General features: G+C 44.3%; 1 protein-coding gene across 3 annotated transcripts in view; it reads right to left on the bottom strand.

Annotated features, from left to right (window-relative positions):
* The window catches only part of SAMD13 (sterile alpha motif domain containing 13), a 49,304-nt gene that overhangs the window by 2,743 nt on the left and 26,064 nt on the right, over window positions 1–20,497 (bottom strand). For all 3 annotated transcript variants that reach the window (XM_008064787.1, XM_021715921.1, XM_021715922.1), the window contains exon 3: window positions 17,389–17,500. In XM_008064787.1, coding sequence (XP_008062978.1) covers window positions 17,389–17,500 — 112 coding nt within the window. The remainder of the gene's footprint in view (window positions 1–17,388; window positions 17,501–20,497) is intronic.

Here is a 20,497-nt window from a genome sequence, read left to right as displayed (position 1 = left end):
TATTGGAAATCTTGATTTTTTCGGCTGTTAGAGCACAAAATGTCTCTCTTTACTTTGTGAGAGACAACTATTCAAAACCCTAACATGCAAAAAAAAACAGTTGGTTGATAGGGCAGGGGTAAAAATTTATTTAAAGACACAAGAATGAACTCTCCAATCCTAACGTACTTTTCTACCTATTTTGACAATTAGATGTCCTAAAAATTGCCCATTAGTGAAACCTGTAAGTCTGAGAGTTAGAAGGCAGAGGAGATTTTGGCCACTGGAAACCACAGCGGAGTGCTGAAGACACCACGAGGTCACAGCAGTCTGAGTTAGAGGTTACCTCAAAGCTCTTGTTCTGTCTTGTGCACGGAGATCGATATTGACTCAGAATACTTCACCAAACAGCAGAGTCCTTCCTGCCCTCCTTTGCTGCTGTGTGCTTACACTTAACTTACTACACATTTTAAACAGGCATCAGGAAGAAATGACACTGCTCTCATTTCTACACAACAAGAAAACTTCCTTGACTCAAAATGAATTTTTTTAAAAAATCTTTGCTGGCAAAAAAGTCCTTCTACAACTCAGCATTTCTGTCAAAAGCCAAGCATGTCTGTGAAAAATGCTGAAATTTGAATTTTACTTAAGACAAAGTAGAAAAATCACGTTTCGTGCTCCAATCTGATTTTCCCTTTGTTCAGTAGACACATTGCAGTTCACCTCAGACCAGGGCTGGTAAAAGAAAGCTCCATCTGGAAATCCTCATTTTAGAAATGTTGAGACAAATATAGTTAATTCATACACACAACTAAACTTTCCTCTTAAACCATGACAAGAGCAGCTCAGATGAGTAAGGGTGAAACACAGCACAATGGAAACGAAGCTTCAGCTTAGGCAAATTGCTGTCTGAATCCTATCTCCACAACTTATTCTGGGCCCCCTGGTAAGGGACTCAACTTCTGTGAGCCTCAGTTTTCTTACTTGTAAAATGGAATTAAACCCCTGAAGGACTATGGTGATTAGAAATGACGGATGCGCAGTACCTGACATGTAGGAGATTCTCAATGACTACCAAGTGGAAATTTACAGGTTTTGAAAGAAATGGGATGTGTTCTGATTCCAAATACACCTTCTGCTTCCCTTCTGCAAATGTGCTACCTTTTGCCAGAGAGATTTAGGCAATAGTCCTGTTTAGGCTCAGAATATTCGCTGAGATTAAAAAGTTCAAAGACTGTGTAAAATGTTTGTCTCAAAAAACTGCACACACAGGAAAATCTCTTAAGAAAGCTAATAATTTGTTACATAACTTCTATGTCTGCGATGCAAACGAAATCTAAATTTTGCCAATCGGCATGGTATACAAGAATGAGCTTGAGACTGGAAATTGGAAGACAGAGGTTCTAATGCAGACTCTGTGAGTAACTTTCCATGAGGAACAATTCCTGTGGAACTCAGTCTGTTTATTAACATAAATGAAGGGGTTGGAGTGTGACCAGCTCCAGCTAAGCTAAACAGAACAAACCAAGACTTTGCATGTATATCACTATTAAATCCAAAACAAAAAGCTAATTCACATCTTGGGAATTCTTTTTTTTTTTTGAGTTGGAGTCTCACTCTGTCACCCAGACTGGAGTGCAGTGGCCGCTCCCGGCCACCACAGCCTCGACCTGCTGGGCTCCAGCGATCCTTCCACCTCAGCCTTCCGAGTAGCTGGAACTACAGGCGCGCGCTACCACAGCCGGCTAGTTTTGTTATTTATTGTAGAGATGAGGTCTCACCAAGTTGCCCGGGCGGGTCTCGAACCCACGGGCTCAGGCAATTTACTCACCTCAGCCTCCCAAGGCGTGGGATTACAGGCTGAGCCACCGAGCCCAGCTTCATCTTGGGAATTCTATGTTAACAGATAATCATCGTTAGCTTCAGTGAAACTTTTTATATAGATTCTATCTTCATATAAAAGTAACCTACAGGTTCCTATTGGGCAACGCAACACAAAATGTTTGCATACTTAACAAGTTCCAGCAAGTACTCGTGCAGTGAAATATGCTTTAGATATATAGGTTTAAACTTCCAATGAGGGCAAGGCCCTAGACTGAAAAATAAATGAGCAGGAACCATAGATGTTACAGCCCAGTAGAAGAGCATGTGCTTTAGATGAAGACACTATTTTGTTGCTTATTAGGTAGGGCCTGGGGCATGTTACTTCATCTTTTTAAGGCTCAATTTCTTATCTATATGATGGGGAGAAAGCAAGTACTGTATTTCACTGTTGAAAGGATTATTATTATTATTATTTTTTTGAGTCGAAGTCTCACTCTGTCGCCCAGACCGGAGTGCAGTGGCCGCTCCCGGCCACCGCAGCCTCGACCTGCCGGACTCCAGCGATCCTTCCACCTCAGCCTTCCAAGTAGCTGGAACTACAGGCGTGCGCTACCACACCCGGCTCATTTTTGATTTATTGTAGAGATGAGGGCTCACCAAGTTGCCCAGGCGGGTCTCGAACCCACGGGCTCAGGCGATTCACTCACCTCAGCCTCCCAAAGCATGGGATTACAGGCTGAGCCACCGAGCCCGGCTGAAAGGATTATTAAGATAACACATGAAGTGGAACTCCTGACATCTACTGAGCACTCAATAAATGCTACCTATTTTTAAAAGGCATATAAAAGCTGGGTATGGTGGTAAGCATCTGTAGTCCCAGCTGCTTGGGAGGCTGAGGTGGGAGGATCGCTGGCACCCAGAAGTTTGAGGCCAGCCTGGGCAACATAGCAAGATCCCATCTCTTGAAAAAATAAAATAAAATAAATAGAATGCATATAAAGATCTTAATCCATGTACTTTCATTCTTTCTCCCTGCCATCATGAATCCATTCGCCTGAATTGAGCCTAGTGATGAGAAATTTATAGGAAGACATAAGATGAGGGGGGAAGAGAGGAAGCAAAGACGAAAGAGGCTAGAAAGAGAAAAAGAGTAGCCGTGAAGAAAGAGGCAACTGGCTAATCACAAACTAGGGCAGGAAAAACATTCAGAGTCCATTCCACAGTTGACTCAGAAGGCCTTATCTGGGGTGGTCTCTGGAATCACAAGACTCGCGCTAGATGCTCTACTCTGCTGCTTACTAGTTTCTCACGTCGACACATGGTCCACAATTCCCCTCCTCTGTGCAATGAGAGGTTTGGGCTAAGGTGTCCATCCCAATTCAACACGCTCTTAGATTCCATTTCATCTTTGATAAGCATCAAAAAAGTAAGTCTCACCGTTAAAGAACACAGCAGCAACTCCTTACCAACGAGGTCGAGGAATCCGAGGAAACAGTCTTTCGTTTTCCACTTCAATCTTCCCCCTCACATTTTCGAGCACTTTCTTTGTAACAACTCTCTTGCCATTCACTCTCTGGCTACAAGTGGTGACCAGTCTGAAGGTTCCCATGCCACTGCTTACAAAGGGTACAAATGTCTCAGAGGGAGGGGGGCTGGACCTAGAGCCCAGAGATACAAACGTGGAAAATCCTGTGTCCAATATGGGAGTCACATCAAAGAAGGAAGAGTGGAGTCTCCTGGCTCTACCCATGTGGCCAACAGAAAAATAATCTCCTGAGAAGAGGTCTTCATCTTCACACACATTCTGAAAGACATGGTGTGGCCTCTCAAAGCACAATTCCTCCTCCAAATGTCTTTTGTCTCTTCCATCTCCTCTATTTTCCCTTTTAGTGCAGCTCCTGGATTTGTCATAGTCATTTCGTTTCTTGGCATCAGACAAGACCTCATAGGCTTCTGCTACTTGTTTGAATTTCTCCTCCGCTTCCTCCTTGTTCTCTGGGTTCTTGTCTGGGTGTACCCGTAGAGCTAACTGGTGATAAGCCTTCTTAATTTCGGAAGAGGATGCATTTTGAGGCACCCCTAATACTTTGTAGTAGTTTACCATGTTTCTTTAAACGACCTTTTCCCACCAAGACAGTCTATTTTCTGAAGAGTTTCCATATAATGTTGGAAAGGAAGACGGTGAACTAGTCAAGGGGATGCCAAGACCCTTTGAATCTTATCACATGGCTCTTGGGGCAAAGTCTCCTCTGGGGAGAAATTCCTCTTTGGTGTATGGATTTTCTGCATGCCCCCACCCCACCCCACCCCCACAGCTCATTGTGGGTGGAGTCACAATGAGATCAGCCTTCTCAGTCAATGACTCAGCTGATGACTAGGCTTGCCTTGCCCTCCCATTGGTGGGAAATTGGGGGTGGACAATAGGCCCATTGGGGAAGCGCCACCTTATTTAAAAATCAACACTAGGTAGCTGGTTAACAGAGAGAAACTATGTGTATGGCTAAAAAGTTGTTACCTCATTTGTTAAAATAACGGCCACAAGCAAAATGAATCTTGTACTTAAATCAGACACACAATTCATTTCTCCCATGGTGAGGGCTTGTGCTTTCAGTGACTCTGTGGATATCGCGATATTGCCCAGTGATATTTAATATTTGCTGCTGGAATGAGGTGGGTGGTAAATGGGCTGTATTAAAAAAATCTTGTACACATTTCTGAGGAAGGAAAATGAATAAAACTCATTTCATCCAATAATGAAACTAGATCACAGAGATAAAACTAGGCAGATTTAAAAAAAAAAAGAACAGATTTCGAAAACAGAATTAGAAGTGAAGACCTTTCTATGTATTGTCAGGTAAGTCTTCTTCAGTTTATTTTATTTTATTTATTTATTTATTTATTTTTGAGTTGGAGTCTCACTCTGTCACGCAGATGGGTGCAGTGGCTGCTCCTGGGCACCGCAGCCTCGACCTGCTGGGCTCCGGCGATCCTTCTGCCTCAGCCTTCCAAGTAGCTGGAACTATAGGCGCGCGCTACCATGCCCGGATGACTTTTGATTTATTGTAGAGATGAGGTCTCACCAAGTTGCCCAGGCGGCTCTCGAACCCGGGGACTCAGGCAATCCACTCACCTCGGCCTCCCAAAGCACTGGGATTATAGGCTGAGCCACCGAGCCTGGCCAGTTTATTTTTTTAATGTTAGTCTTTTTAAAATGTATCTCTGAACTTAAGAACTAAGGTAAGTTGCAGCATCAAAACAACAAATGCTTTTTTAAAATGGCAGTAAAGCTCCAGTGTGGCAGGACCTACTGATTGCTCTTTTACCAGGACATACAACTACACATTTCCCAGGCTTCCTTATGACTTGGTGTGGTCAGGTGACTACACTCTGGCTCATGACATGTAAAAGGATGATACACACCTCTTTTAGGCCTGGCCTATAAAACAATCTGTGCAGGCTCCTCCTTGCTCTTTTCTCTTAAACTAACTGGTTATCAATGCCCAGATGACCTTGAAAGCTGTCTGTTGAAGATGACAGTGTTTCCATTGACCTGGGTCTTTGAATTACAGTGGAGCAGACCATCCTTCAAACTACTTTGGACTATTTGTATGAACAAGAAACAAACTTCTATCAGCTGGGCATGGTGGCTTGAGCCTATAACCCCGTTACTTGGGAGGATGAGGCAGGAGGATTGCTTTAGCCCAGATATTCAAGACCAGTTTAAGCAACATAGTAAAACCTTGTCTCTTAATAAAATAAAAATAAAAATAAAAATAAATTAGCCGGGTGTGGTGGCATGCACCTGTAGTCCTAGCTACTTTGGAGGTTGAGTGGGAGGATTGCTTAAGTCCAGGAGTTTGAGACTGCAGTGAGCTATGACTGCAACAATGCACTCCAGCCTGAGAAACAGAGTGAGATCCTGTCTCTAAAAAATAAAAATAAAATACATCTACAATAATTAAGTCATTATACATTATACATGTTTCCATCTACTTGTGATATCAGTTAGTTTACTCAAATACACCAACCATTTCTATAATTTCACCTTCACTTTTAGAACCTTCTATAATGTTGTCAATCAGAAGAGTCCTACTGAAAGCAACACTGAAAGTCTGATATCCTGTTCTATGTCTCACTCCTCACTCTCTCTCTTTTTTTTTTTAAGTTGGAGTCTCACTCTGTCGCCCAGGCTGGAGTGCAATGGCCACTCCAGTGTCGACCTGCTGGGCTCCGGCAATCCTTCTGCCTCAGCCTTCCAAGTAGCTGGAACTATAGGCGTGTGCTACCATGCCTGGCTATTTTTTTTTCAAATTTATTGTAGAGATGAGGTCTCGCCAAGTTGCCCAGGGTTGATCTTGAACCCGCGGGCTCAGGCAATCCACTCGCCTCAGCCTCCCAAAGTGCTGGGATTACAGGCTAAGCCACCGAGCCAGGATTCCTCATTCTCATTAAACCCATTTTTTCACTTCAACTCCATTTTCTGCAGAGTTACTCATCCCCTTCAGACTCCTCTTTTGCACCAAGTCTGACCCCATGGTTGACCATGGGAGCCATTCTTTCATTAGTTCTCTAAAGTAGTCCTCTGAAGCTATTAGCCTTACCCTGTGCCCATCCCACAGACTCCCCATTCAGGAGGAGTCCAGCAAACCAGTTTCTCTAACTCCTATACCTAGTGCAGCTGGCAAAAAAAAAATCAAGAAACTGTGAAGATGAAACACTATACATTTGCAGTGAACCAATCTCAGCCAGTCACTAGAATACCTCACCAGTTCTTTTGCTTATCTCTGGTCACCTCCCTCTCTCTTTCTGCTTGGTGGCCATTCTTTTTTTTATTTTTATTTTTATTTTTTTGAGTCGGAGTCTCACTCTGTCGCCCAGACTGGAGTGCAGTGGCCGCTCCTGGCCACCGCAGCCTTGACCTGCTGGGCTCCGGCGATCCTTCCGCCTCAGCCTTCCAAGTAGCTGGGACTACAGGCGCGCTACCATGCCCGGCTAATTTTTTTATTTATTGTAGAGATGAGGTCTCGCCTGCCCAGGCGGGTCTCGAACCCACAGGCTCAGGCAAGCCACTCACCTCAGCCTCCTGAAGGCGTGGGATTACAGGCTGAGCCACCAAGCCCGGCTTGGTGGCCATTCTTAACCTTCACTGCTTTCCTCTTGTTCCTTAGTACACCCTACCCATCCCTCTCTACTCCAAGAAGAGGAGCTTGCCTCTTGTTTAACAAAGGAAATAGAGGCTGTCCGGAGCTCTCCTCATGTCCCTGAAAACAGGTGTGTTAGTCAAGATTCTCCAGAGAAATAGACCCAAAAGAATGATGGTTAGATATAACCAAGCTGCACACTGGGAGACCAGGAAAGCCAGTGGGGTCATTCAGTCTGAGTCCGAAGGCCTGAGAATTGGAGGACAGGGCGGGTCTGATGGTGGAAGTCCCAGTCAGAGTCTGAAGGCCAGGTTCTGATATCTTGGAGCAGAGAAGATGGATGTCCCAGCCCAAACAGAGAGAGTGACTTGTCCTTCCTCTAACCTTTTTTGTTTGGCTTCTAAGGCCATCATGCCCATCCACACTGGTGAGGATCAACTTCTTCACTCAAAATACTGATTCAAATGCTAAACTCTCCCACAAACACCCTTACAGACACACCCAGAAGTAATGCTTTACCAGCTATCTGGGCATCCCTTAGCCCAGTCAAGATAACATAAAATTAACACACATAATCACACAAGGGTGATTTTAGTTATGTCTGTACACATCCTCATCTATGCCCTCAACTCAGAGGAAGAGATCCCTGCCTCGCTTAGTGCTAATTCCTTTATATTTTTAAAAAACAATGCTTAAATACTTTATTGAGCAAACTGAACTATCATATATAATATGGGTGGCATTACATTTCTAAAATTTTATTGTGGGCTAGGTGTGGTGGTTCATGTCTATAACCCCAGCACTTTGGGTGGTGGAGGCAAGAAGATTGCCTGAGCCAGGGGTTTGAGACTAGCTAGGGCAACTTGGGGGAGACCTTGCCTCTTCAATAAATCAAAAAATTAGGTGGGCATAGGGGTGCACAAGTAGCCTGTAGTTCCAGCTACTTGGAAGGCTAAGGCAGAAGGATCATCTGGGGCCAGCTGGTCAAGAATGTGGTAGCTGTGAGCATGCCATTACACTACAGCTTGGGCAACCGACTGAGACTCTGACTCCCCCCGAGAATAATCTATTGTGATAAATGCATATACCATGAAATACACAGTTTTAACCATTTTTAAGTATACAGTAGCATTGGTTACATTTACAGTGTTATATAATCATTGCAATTGTTTATTCAAAAAACTCCTCCATCATTTCAAACAGAAACTCTACACTCATTTATTAATAACTCCCGGCTTCCCCCAGCCCCTGGTAACCTCCTCTCTACTTTGTGTCTCTATGAATTTGCCTGTTTTAAATATTCCATGTAAGTGAAATTATACAATTTTTATCTAGTTTACTCCACTAAGCATGTTTTCAAGGTTTATCCATATTGTGACACATGTCAGAACTTTATTCCTTTCTATGGTATATTCCATTGTATGTATATACTACACTGTGTTTATCTGTTCATCTGCTTGTAGACGCTTGGGTTGTTTCCATCTTTGCTTATTGCGAGGAATGCTGCAGTGACCACTGCACAAGTACAAGTATCTGTTTGAGTCTGAGTCCCTCGTTTCAATTCTTTTGGGTGATATTGCTGGCTCATACAGTCATTCTATGCTTAACTTTTTTGATGAGCTTCCAAACTGTTTTTCACAGTAGCTGCACCACCTGATAGGCCCACCCACAGTGTACAAAGGTTCTAGTTTCGCCACATTCTCATGCCCCCATACTCTCTGGATTTCGTCCCTTTCCATATTCTCAGGGAGCTTGCTTCATTGAACCATCCTCCACGTTAGCAGCTTTTAATGTGTCCAATTCTTTGGGCTACTCTCCTGCATGCAAGTCAGTCTGGATGCCTCCTCTCTCAAAAAGGAGCCCTCATGCCTGCATGACCCTCCAGTTTCTGCCGCTTCCCCACCAGCCTGCCTCTCACTCCCTCCTCACTGGGCAGAAAGGGACCTCCACTCCCAACAGTCCTCCATACTCCTCCCACCATTCCACTGAAAGTCCACTGGCAAACTTCACCGTCACTCCCAGACCCCATTGAACTCCATCTTTTTGAGGCATGTTGTGACCCTGTCCATCAGGTGGGCCTCCAAGGCTGGCTCCCAACACTATGTGACCTTGCTGATCATTTTGTTTTTCTTGAAACTCAGTTCAGTTCGGTGGCTACCACAGAGAATGAGGCCCGGCCCATCTTCATCCTCTGATGGCCAAGGCTGACTAAATTCTTTTGACCTTTTCCCCTACTATCGGATCCACCTCTTCCTCTCCACCTCCGACGGGGCTGTGGCAGCAGCTTTCCTGCCTTCGGTCTCCTTGTCCTCCAAGCCACTCTACACGTAGCCACTAGATGGAGGGTTCAAAAACACAAATCTCATCCTGGCTCTCCCCACATGTTCTTCATTGGTTCCCTGATACTGCTCAGGCAGTCCATCTTCTGCCAAGCAAACCAAACTCTTTGCTACCTGGTTCCTGCCTTTCTTTCTGTCTTATCCCTTGTCATTCTCTGCCCCTCCTTCCACTCCAAGTGACTTGCACTTTTCAAGATAAAGCATGTTGTTTCATTCGCCAGCCTTTGTGTCGGGTTCTCCCTCTGTCTGGACTCTTCTGTGCTTTCCTCAGATGATTCTCATACATATAGTGGTTTCAGGTGGTTTTATTAAAGTTAAATAACTTCACAATAATGCCAAGCATTATTTGACTTTACTAGTTTATGTTTATTTTAACAAGTGTTAGAAAAAGCTATAACAACTATAGAGACAAATGAATAAGTAAATAAGCCAAAGAAGCACCACATACCTGGCTGTCTTATAATGTCTTATAATTGTTCTAATTTCAAATGAATGAGTTAAACAACCATTTGGATACCTTGGTTTATAGAAATCTATTCTATTTCAATCAAAACTTTAAAAACTTATTTCCTTATCAGCTTTAAGTTCTCTTGGCTACTGTCTTAGTGTTATCATTATCCATTTGCTTGTTATTTTACTTTTTTCTAAATTTTTATGAACTGAAAAGACACATAATCAGAATTTCAGTTACCACTGCTACAATTCATTATGTTATAAAATATTTCAAGCATTTCAGCAGCCTTTTATTGTTAAGAACTATCAGGCATCAAAGCACTTTGAATATTTTCAGTACTTGACATGATTAAATACTGAAAAAGTAATTAAAGTTATTTCCAACTTGTGGAGTTTTTTTTACTTTTTGTTTTATTTGGCTTTTTGGGTTTTTTTTGAGTTGGAGTCTCACTCTGTCGCCCAGGCTGGAGTGCAGTGGCACACTCACAGCCACCCCAGCATCAACGTGCTGGGCTCAGGCAATCCTTCTGTCTCAGCCTTTCAAGTAGCTGGAACTACAGGTGTGCACTACCACACTCGGTTAATTTTTTTTTTTTAATTGTAGAGACAAGGTCTACCATGTTGCCCAGGCTGGTCTCAAACCCGCAGGCTCAGGCAATCCTCTCGACTTAGCCTCCCAAAGTGCTGGGATTACAGGCTTGAGCCACTGCACCCAGCCAATTTGTGGAGTTTTAATTGGTCTAATTCAGACCTGAATTTACCATGAAGCTAATGAAGCTTAAGTTTCACCCTAATTTTATATTTGTAATTCTGTACTTTTTTTTTCCCCCAAGAAGGATTCTTAGAATTGTATTAATTTTAAGCTCCAGAAAGCCTGGATTTATCCCTGATCTAATGAGGGATATCCATTTAGAATCACTACAGTTGAATTCACTTTGGTTGTGACTTAGGACACCACGCTTTGGGGTGCTCGTATTGGCCTCCTCACTTGACCAAGAGGTAGTAAGTGCTACTTGGAAATATGTAGCAATAAGACGTTTTATTTATCTTTATTAAGTCAGTGACTTTGGAAACATCAAAAATTAGCAATAAGGCAAGTGAAAAGAAATACCAATCTTTGTGTTTCAAACAAATGATTTAAACAACCAGTTGGGCATTTCAGAGTAAAATGCTGTTCTTATTCATGTGGTTTGGAAAATGAGGCGATAATAGAGGAAAATTAATTTGTCACCTTGAGTTGCATATTATTTTGTCTTGATACTCTGAGAATAAAGTGATCTCAGAGATACATACTGTCCTGGAAATAAAATCACTGATGTCACTTGCTCGTAAGTTTGAGAAATCTGAACAATACGAACTATGTGACATTGATTGAACAGGATCTGTCTTCCATCTTCTTCGTATGTATTCTGAGTATGGGAGTCAAATAGATAAAGACATAGAAATAAAGCAACTACACTACAACAGGCAGAACTGTCTTTGTGATTTGCAATTATGGTCCAATTTGAGTGACAAAGTTACTGTACTAGACCGCCAGAGTTCCTTAACTGCAACTAAAAGCACTTGTCCACAGAGGTGGCTTGACACCAGACACTGTTGCTCATTAAGCCTTCAGAGTTTGAAAAGTAAACCTTACCTTAATTATTCTCAGTGAGGAAGATACAGATGCTTTTGAATGAGTTCATTAATCAAATAGCCTCTCTTAAAAACCAAAGCTCTTATCAAGGCAAAATTCCTGAGGTACTTTTGACTCTTAAAAACCAAGCAATCCATATTCATTGGCAAGTGCCAATTTTTTTTTAATCATCTATTCACAAAAATTCAACCGTGTCTCAAGTGGTTTTGTGCCCTATGCTGTGAATTGAAAGCATACCCCATGGGGACCAGTTCCAAGATTGTGCCTTTTGATTCTTAAAGCAGGAGCTTGAACAATATTTGTTTTACTCACCATTCGCTCTATACAAATCTGAGTCCTAGAAAGGCAGACTCTCCAGGACCATCCAATAGCCAGGAGTCAATTAGGAGAAAATATACCAGGAGTCATGACTGTTACTCGTTCCCTTCATCACAGCTTAAAACATCTGTCTGGTAGAAGACACTTGGGAAAACAGCTACCACACCACAGTGTCTATGGAAAGAGAGATGGTACTGACGGAGCTTGAAGCGCTGCCTTCTCTAGGACGGGCACCCACTATCTCCTTCCTCCTACTCCCGTGGGCCAGTGCCCCTTGGAGCACTGGTTACATGAGTCCCCACATGGTGAACAAGCTGCAACCCTGGTGACACAAATCACAGGCTAACCCAAGAGGTGGTGACACCACAGCCAAAAACACACACACTGTTGACACTGGGTCATTGGTGGTAGGGTGGCCAGGGTCTCGGGGCTTCCTTGTTTTTTTTCTGTCAGGATCTCACTCTGTCACCCAGGCTGGAGTGCAGTGATCATGCCTCACTGCAGCCTGAATCTCTGGGGCTCAAAGGATTCGTATGCCCCAGCTTCCTGAGTAGCTGGGACTACAGTGACACATGCTACCATGCTTGGCTAATTTTTTTGATGTTTTTGGAGAGATGAGGTCTTGCTATGCTGCCCAGGCTGGTCTCAAACTCCTGAGCTCAAGCAATTCTCTCTTCTCAGCCTCACAAAGTGCTGGGATTATAGGCGTGAGCCACCACACACAGCTAGGGCTTCCTTTTGGATAATTCTTTGGGCTGGTAGTTGTGGCTAACACAGGAGGCTCAAAAGAGGACTGCCAGAAGAAAATCTGATGGAGATAACTGCACTAGAGGAAAACTTAATGAAGATAATTATAATGTGGCGGCAGGGTTCCCACATGGGGAAAAGGAGGTTAGGCAGAGATCACCAGGTTAATTCAGCTGCCTCTCCATACCACAAGAACACAGGATGCCATTCCTGCCCTCGGACAAATCTTGCTCAATGGCCTGACATCTTCCAAGGTGACATGCTGCTAGAAAGACTCATCTGAGTCTGGTTGTTACAGCAACACAATATCCAGGAGTGTGCTGTGAGACCATACCACGAAGATAGACACTCTCCTAAAATGCAGCCCATCTGATGATAGATGCGTTTGGCATCAATATCAGTATCTTTTTTTTTTTTTTTTTTTTTGAGTTGGAGTCTCACTCTGTCGCCCAGACTGGAGTGCAGTGGCCGCTCCCGGCCACCGCAGCCTCAACCTGCTGGGCTCCAGAGATCCTTCCGCCTCAGGCTTCCAAGTAGCTGGAACGACAGGCGCGCGCTACTACATCAGGCTAACTTTTTTTTTTCATTTATTGTAGAGATGAGGTCTCGCCAAGTTGCCCGGACGGGTCTCGAACCCGTGGGCTCAGGCAATATCAGTATCTTAATTAGTTCAGGTTGCCATAAACACGATTCCATAGACTGGATGGCATAAACAGCAGAAACGTATCTCTCACAGTTCTAGAGGACGAAAGTCCAAAATCAGGGCGCCATGGTTGAGTTATTAGTGAGGGCTCTCTTCCTGGCTTGCAGAAGGCCACCTTCTTGCTGTATCCTGGGAGGGCAAACTCTTTTTCTCTTCTCATAAGGACACTAATCTCATTGTGTGAGCTCTACCCTCATGACCTCATCTACACCTAATTTTTTCCCAAAGGCCCTACTTCCTAATACCCTCATATGGGGGGTTAGGTTTTCAACATATGGGTTTTGAGGGGACACAAATACTCAGCCTGTAACAGCCATAAAACAATAAGATTCCAAATGCCTTGCAGTCAGGCTGCCCTCTCTGGACTTGCCCTTTTCAAAGGTGGCTTAGGGGATGTTCTCTATCCCTGCCCTGCTTCTGTCAAATGGCGGGACAAAGCCTTCCCCAGGGAGATTTAAGGATGTAGCCATTCCTATAGTTTCTCAGCTGCTGTGACCTAGACATGCCTGGAGAGGCCATGTGCTTGGGCTGGAGGTGGCCTGCCGTCTTCCCATCAGGATGATGAGTGCAGGCTGCCTGAGGTTCATTGCCAGGAAGACTCTGGAGGGGAAATGCTCGTGGCCTTTGCACGATAGTGAGAGAGGTGAATGTAGTGGAGGATCTGATCCCAGTCCTCATGAAAATCACAGCACTACTTGTCTTACCAGCCTGAGCCCGCCCAGTGACTCCCCCCCATCCTCTGCTTCCTTTAACAGATAGAGGAAACATGAGAGCTTGGGAGCAAGAGAAAGATTTGGATCACTGCCAGAGAACAACTCAAGGGAGACTCTTCCCCAACCCAAGGGCCCTTCCAAGAGAATGAAGGAACTCAAATTTCTGGGTCACGCTTGCCAAAATGCCAGTCCTCTGAGAATTCATTTCTCAGGCTCCTGAGTTGGCAGGTGCAACACTGTAGCAAGATGATGCCCATGTCTCCCATGAAGGATTTCTGAATGAAACGGTTTAGGAGACTGTGTTCCCTTTTTTGCTTCCCAGTGTCCCTGGTGCCAGAATGAGGTCATCCGTGAGAGAAAGGGTCTGACTGTGGGCCAAGCTCAGAGCTGGCAGTCCATTCCTAAGGTTCCACCCAGAATCTGGAAGGCCCAGAGAGCACTATGTGCCCCACCCCAATCTGGGATGTCTGCCTCAGAAGTCTGAGCAAAAGCTCAACCTGAAAAGGGCTTTTGGGAAGCCGGGGATCTGGCCAAGAGACCTTTTAGCTAAGTACTGCTTTTGTTAACTTTTTACAATATCATTTAAATTTAATTTTAGAAGCGAGTTACTTAACTACAATGCCATAAATGGCTCTTATAGCATGAAAAAGCAAAATAAACTGCTTTAGCTAATCAGCGGCCTGCCACTTCCCAATCTGGGCTCTTTTTTTTCTGTGATTTTGTTACAACATTTTTCAAACATAAAGTTATCAGAGTTGTGGGGCAAACACCTATGTTTCTACCACCTAGATTCCACAATTGAAATTTTGTATACATTATCATATATCTTTCCATCTAGTCATCCCTCTACTTAATTGCCAGTCCATATTTCTGATGCATTTAAAAGTAAGTTTTGTATACATCAATATGCTTTCCTCACCAAAACACTTCTATTTGCATACCATTGTTTAATATCTGTACAGTTCTTTTCTTTCTGGGGTAAAATTTACAGCTCTCCAATGCACAAATCCAAATCATTTGCATATGCTTGTGTTTATAGAGTAATCAACGCATATAACCTATTTATATGTGGTGACCCATGCACATACCCTATGTATATGCAGCGATCCATGCACACACCCTGTGTAATGCAGTGACCCACGCATATACCCTGTGTATATGTGGTGACCTTATCACATACCTTGTATATATGCAGTGACCTTTGCATATACCTTGTGTTTATGCAGTGACCCATGCACATACCTTGTATATGTGGTGACCCATGCATATACCCTGTGTATATGTGGTGACCCAATCACATACCTTGTGTATATGCAGTGACCTTTGCATATATCTTGTGTATATGCAATGACCCATGCACATACCCTGTGTATGCGCAGTGATCCATGCACACAACCTGTGTAATGCAGTGACCCACGCATAAACCCTGTGTATATGTGGTGACCTAATCACATACCTTGTATACATGCAGTGACCTTTGCATATACCCTGTGTTTATGCAGTGACCCATGCACATACTGTGTCATGCGGTGACCCATGCACATACGCTGTATAGATGAGGTGACCTAAATCACATACCTTGTGTATATGCAGTGGTCTATGCAGATACCCAGGGTAATGCAGTGCCCTTTGCATATACCCTGTGTATATGCAGTGACCCACGCATATATCCTATTTAATGTGATCCATCATGCATCCATCATCCAGACCCGTATCAAGGTACAGAATGTTACCATCACCCAGAAAGTTCCCTCATACCCTTCCACCACTCTCCATCCACCTCGTCGGAAGCAACTGCTGTTCTGATTTTTTTCTGTCATCCATTCCTTTTCCTGTCCTGAAACTTGATCTAAATGCAACCCTTCAGTATGAACTTGGTTGTGTAAAGCTTCTCTCACTCAGCAGCACGTTTCTGAGACTTAGACAAATGGTCGTGTATAGCAACGGTACATTTTTTTTTTGTTGCTGTAGAGTATCACGTTATATGAATATACCACCTTTAGCACATTCATTCTATTGAGGTGCACCCAGGCTTCTAATTTTTGACCCTTATGAATAAAGCTACTAAGAACAAGATCTTCTTATGAGCACATGTTTGCATTTCCATTGGTGACCCACGCATTATACCCTGTGTCTCTGTGGTGACCTAATCACATACCTTGTGTATATGTAGTGGCCCGTGCATATACCCTATGTATATGCGGTGACCCATGCACAGACCCTGTGTATATGCAGTGACCTACGCATACACCCTGTCTAGGCATAGACCCAGGAGTGAGACTGCTGGAGCGTGAGCTAGACACAGGAAGGTTTACCACATTCCATCCAACAATGCAAGAGATGTCTGGGCGCTCCACATCCTTGCAAGCATTTGGCACCACCAGTCTTTCTCGTTTTAGCTCTTCTGGCTAGCTAAGCTGCTATTTTGACAAATTTTCCAAACTAGACATTCAAATGTACAATGATCAAGTTGGAGGAAAATATTGGTTGAAAGAAACCTAGAATTGGTGTGTGTGATATTAGAAAAGTTGACCTTATCCACACTCAGGCCGCCCACCCCCTAACTTGAAAGAACAGGCAATGGCCAAAGAGACGTAGCACAAGCACCTGACACATCCTTTGTTTAGAGTTCTCTCGACTACATTATAACATTAGAAAAGCAAATTCAAGGCTTGGAAAACGGCAGTCCTCATCAACAGAGTACCAGGAACTCTGTGTTTCCCTATAGAGGTGTCCTGGTATGAACGACAGCATGGTACCCTCATTTGCTTCCTTGGGCCAAAGCATCTGGGGACTATCCCTGCAGGCCTGGCACAGCCTGCAAAATGGAGTCATGAATCACCTAGACAACTGGGAGGGACCCCTACCCCTCCCTCCCTCTTTCCGATACCAACCCTGGACCTGAGGGAAAGGAATTCCCATTTTTGAGCATCGACACCATGCCAGGACTAACCCTCAGGACTGTGCAAATATTGTCCTTAAATCCTCACCATAGCTTCCCTATAAAGAGATGTAGATGTGAAACCAAAGTTCAGAGAGGCATAGGAACTTGCCCAGGGTCACACAGAGAAGAACCAGGATTTGGCTCTAAATCCTGTGCTTTTCTCACTCTATCTTGCTCAGAAAGCAAACTTCAGGGGGCTTAACAGTTCAGTGGGTGCCAAGACCAGGAATAGAGGGAGCTGCATGTCTCTGGGTTAGCCTTGTCCCTTTTTCTTTCTTTTCTGTTTCCTGCTTTCTAGTTTGCATTGAAGGTAGCGCTGATCATTCCACCCCTGAGACTGATCAGTCTTTCAAAAGATGCAGATGTAAATGGGCTTTTAGCTCTCTTGGCAGCTGCAACTGTCTCAGGCCTTGGATTTTTCTCTTGCACGAAGGAATCATCAGCCTGTCACTCCCATCTCCTTCCCCTCAGTTTCTCAGAGTCTCTCAGATTCCTTCACTGTTCTTTGGTCCTCCTCGTCCTCATTCCCTTCTGCCCACTGTGGGGACTGGAGGTAATTGTGCTCCCGTGTGTTTTTCCCGACGGAGTTACCTGTTCCTGAAAAGCACGCGCTTGCTCCTCAAACCCTGCCGTTCGGAAATAATTGACGACATCCATCACGGCCCAGTCTGCGGGATCTGGTGGCCTCCCGTTTTCCATGGAACTGCAAAACACAAATCCAGACAGCTGTCATAATGGTGCCTGCACAAGGTTGCGGCCAGGCTCACTATTTGGTCTCTGGGGCAGGCCCGCGCCAGGTGGTTGGGAACAAGACCCTCTCTTCCCGTAGAGGCCCTGATCCCAGTCTGCCTCCCACAGGACCAGATCCCACGAGACCAGATCCCACAGGACCTAATCAATCACCTTCATGTTTCTTGGGTTCAGACGATCGTTACTCTTCCTGGCTTAGTCACTGCTTTTCTGAATCAACCATTTGGCCTTTAAGATGACTTATTTCCTCACATACTGTTTTTAATTCAGAGACATTGAGAGGGGCCCATTGACTTCTGGCAGCCCACAATATGGTACTCACACCCTGAGTTAAGAACACCAGACCCTTTACAATATGACCTACACATAGCTCTCTCTCTCCCGGTCTTCCTGCCACCCTCCCCACAAATCCAGAGATAAAGCCATTCCCCAGTAGGACATGGACTTTCCCAGATCAGGGCCTTTGCATATTCTGTACCAGCTGCTTATAATGCCCCCTCACCTGTCTCTACCTGACAAAGCTCCACCACTCCTACCAGTTCAAAGGCCACCTCCTCTGTGAGGCATTTTCTGGCTTTGCCAGGGAAGTGTTTTAATGGCAACCCCCACACAGTCCTATAGCACCTTCTGAGGCAGGGTGTTCACTTATAGGTTATACATAGATAGATACATTTCTTATAGGCAGTTTTACATTTTTAATAGGAGAGCATTCAGATATCTTTCTTATGGGCCTGACCACCCTGCAGGCTAGAATGTGGGCTTGCTGGTCCATCCCACTCCCTCAGTTCATCCAAGAAAAGCCCACCTCTTAGTTCATGGATTGACATAATAAAAGTCTATCAAGTTCCCTAAGAAGGGCAAAATGTATGTTCAGGAAAAGGCCACCCCTTAGCTCAGCAGAGGTGGAGTGATGGTAACCTCGCCAGAGTGGCTATCTGTAGCCCACCCTTTTTAGCCTGATAATTATTGTGAAAATATATCAAGCTTCTTGTCAAAAACAATAGCACGATGTACTCCCAAATGCCTGTGCCTTGGCATGTTTCTCTTTCTCTAACAAATTCTGTTTTAAAACTATACTGACCTCTCCGAAATTCTTTTCAGTAGTGAGTCAAAGATTCGCAAGTGTTGGGCTGCACACCACCGGGCAACAACTTCCACACTGGATGATACTCTGTTTATTGGGCAGTCTTTCCTACTGGAGTGGAAGATGTGGACTAGAGATACATAGTTGATCCTGGACCACGTCTCATTTTATTACTCTTAGTGCCAAGCATGTACTTAAAAATGCAATCGATATTGTTCAAATGGATAAGCAGATGACAATCAAGTATTTGGCTGCGAGGGTCCACGGGTCACTCTCCTCACTGGATTGAGAGAAGAGGAATAGGAGAAGCAGAATGCAGAAGGAACAGTGCTGACATGTAGTTACTGTCACGCTGCCTCACTTCTATGTTTTGGGAGTATTCGTCTGCATTTCTCAACACCTCATTTAAGGGGATTCATCCCTTATACAGTTTCTCTGCTTAACATCTTCCAAAGGCTTCCCACTGTCCTATGGTAAATTCCAAATAGCTTAGGAGGTCCTTCAGGACACAGCCCCACCCACCTCTTGAGCCAGGAATATACAGAGGAGGAGGAGCGAAACAGACACAGCCCTTATTCTTATGGGCCTTGAAGTCCAATGGGGGATGGACACTGATCAATAATCACACAAGTAAAAGTACTACTGCAGGCTGTGTTTAATGCTAGGAAGGACAGGCACACTGTACTATGATAGTTTAAGGGCTGGGGGAGGGTTTCCTGTGGGAGTTTCTTTGGAGGTAAGACCTGAAGAGCAGCCGGAAGGTCACCTGAAGGAGTCAGTAGAGGTTATTCCAGGTTCTCCGTGGGAACAAACAGCCAACGGAGCCATGCAGGCCTCAGGCCACACTGAGGACTTCGGATTTTTGCAATAGGAAGTTGTCGAATGGTCTTATGCAAAGGGGGTAACCTGACTGGATTCACATTTTGAAAAAGACAGCACCAGAGAAGAGTCAGAGGGGAAGAAGGGACACCAAAGAGAAACCTCTTGCCATCATCTAAGCAGGAGATCACAGTGACTCGGGCTAGGAGGTTGGGTGTGGAAAAAGGGAGGAGTGTGTGGGGATGACAGACGTATAACAGATAAAGTCAGTGTGACCTAGTGGGGGACTAAACATAGAGAATGTAGGGGATAGAAATGTCATGGAACTGGATGGTGGCAACTTCACTGTAGGATTCGTTGGACATGTTAAACTTGGGGTATGATCTATATCCACGTGGAGATTTAATGTGGGACATGAGCCTAGAGCACAAAGCACACGAGGGGGCTAGAGGTACACATGTGGGGACAGAGGTAACCGAAATGCTGGAAGAGGAAGAGAACCGGGCCTGGACCTAAGCCTGAGAGGGTCAACATGAGCACAAATTAGAAACAGTCATGTTACTTTTAATGGAAATGAAATTGGCCAGACTTTGGGGGATTCTCAAAGGTCTTTTTCTTTTCTTTTTTTTAATTCATTGTAGAGACAAGGTCTCGCTAAGTTGCCTGGACTGGTCTTGAACCCGCGGGCTCAGGAAATCCACTCGCCTTGGCCTCCCAAAGTGCTGAGATTACAGGCTGAGCCACCGAGCCTGGCTTCGAAGGTCTTTAAACATCTAGAAGTCAGGAGTCAAGCTGCCTCATCCCTGGCATAATGCTTTGCTCATAGTAGGAATGTAAGATAGTTGATTAAAACAAACAAACAAATAAAACTTCTGTACTAGTTAAAGAAAAGGGAGTCATTGATCAATGGCACATATGATTGCTCATTTCTCAACAGCCCTTAATTTAAAAACATTTAGAGCTAGTGCTCTCAATGTCTTCCCTTTTAGGCTTAGAGATAGTGAACCTAAATACTTCATGCTTGTGTTACATACACACACAAACACA

The sequence above is a fragment of the Carlito syrichta genome, unplaced genomic scaffold, assembly GCF_000164805.1.
Source record: "Carlito syrichta isolate Samal-C Ts95f unplaced genomic scaffold, Tarsius_syrichta-2.0.1 Scaffold308051, whole genome shotgun sequence".
Classification (NCBI taxonomy): Eukaryota; Metazoa; Chordata; class Mammalia; order Primates; family Tarsiidae; genus Carlito; species Carlito syrichta.
This window is presented reverse-complemented; position numbering and strand designations above follow the sequence as displayed.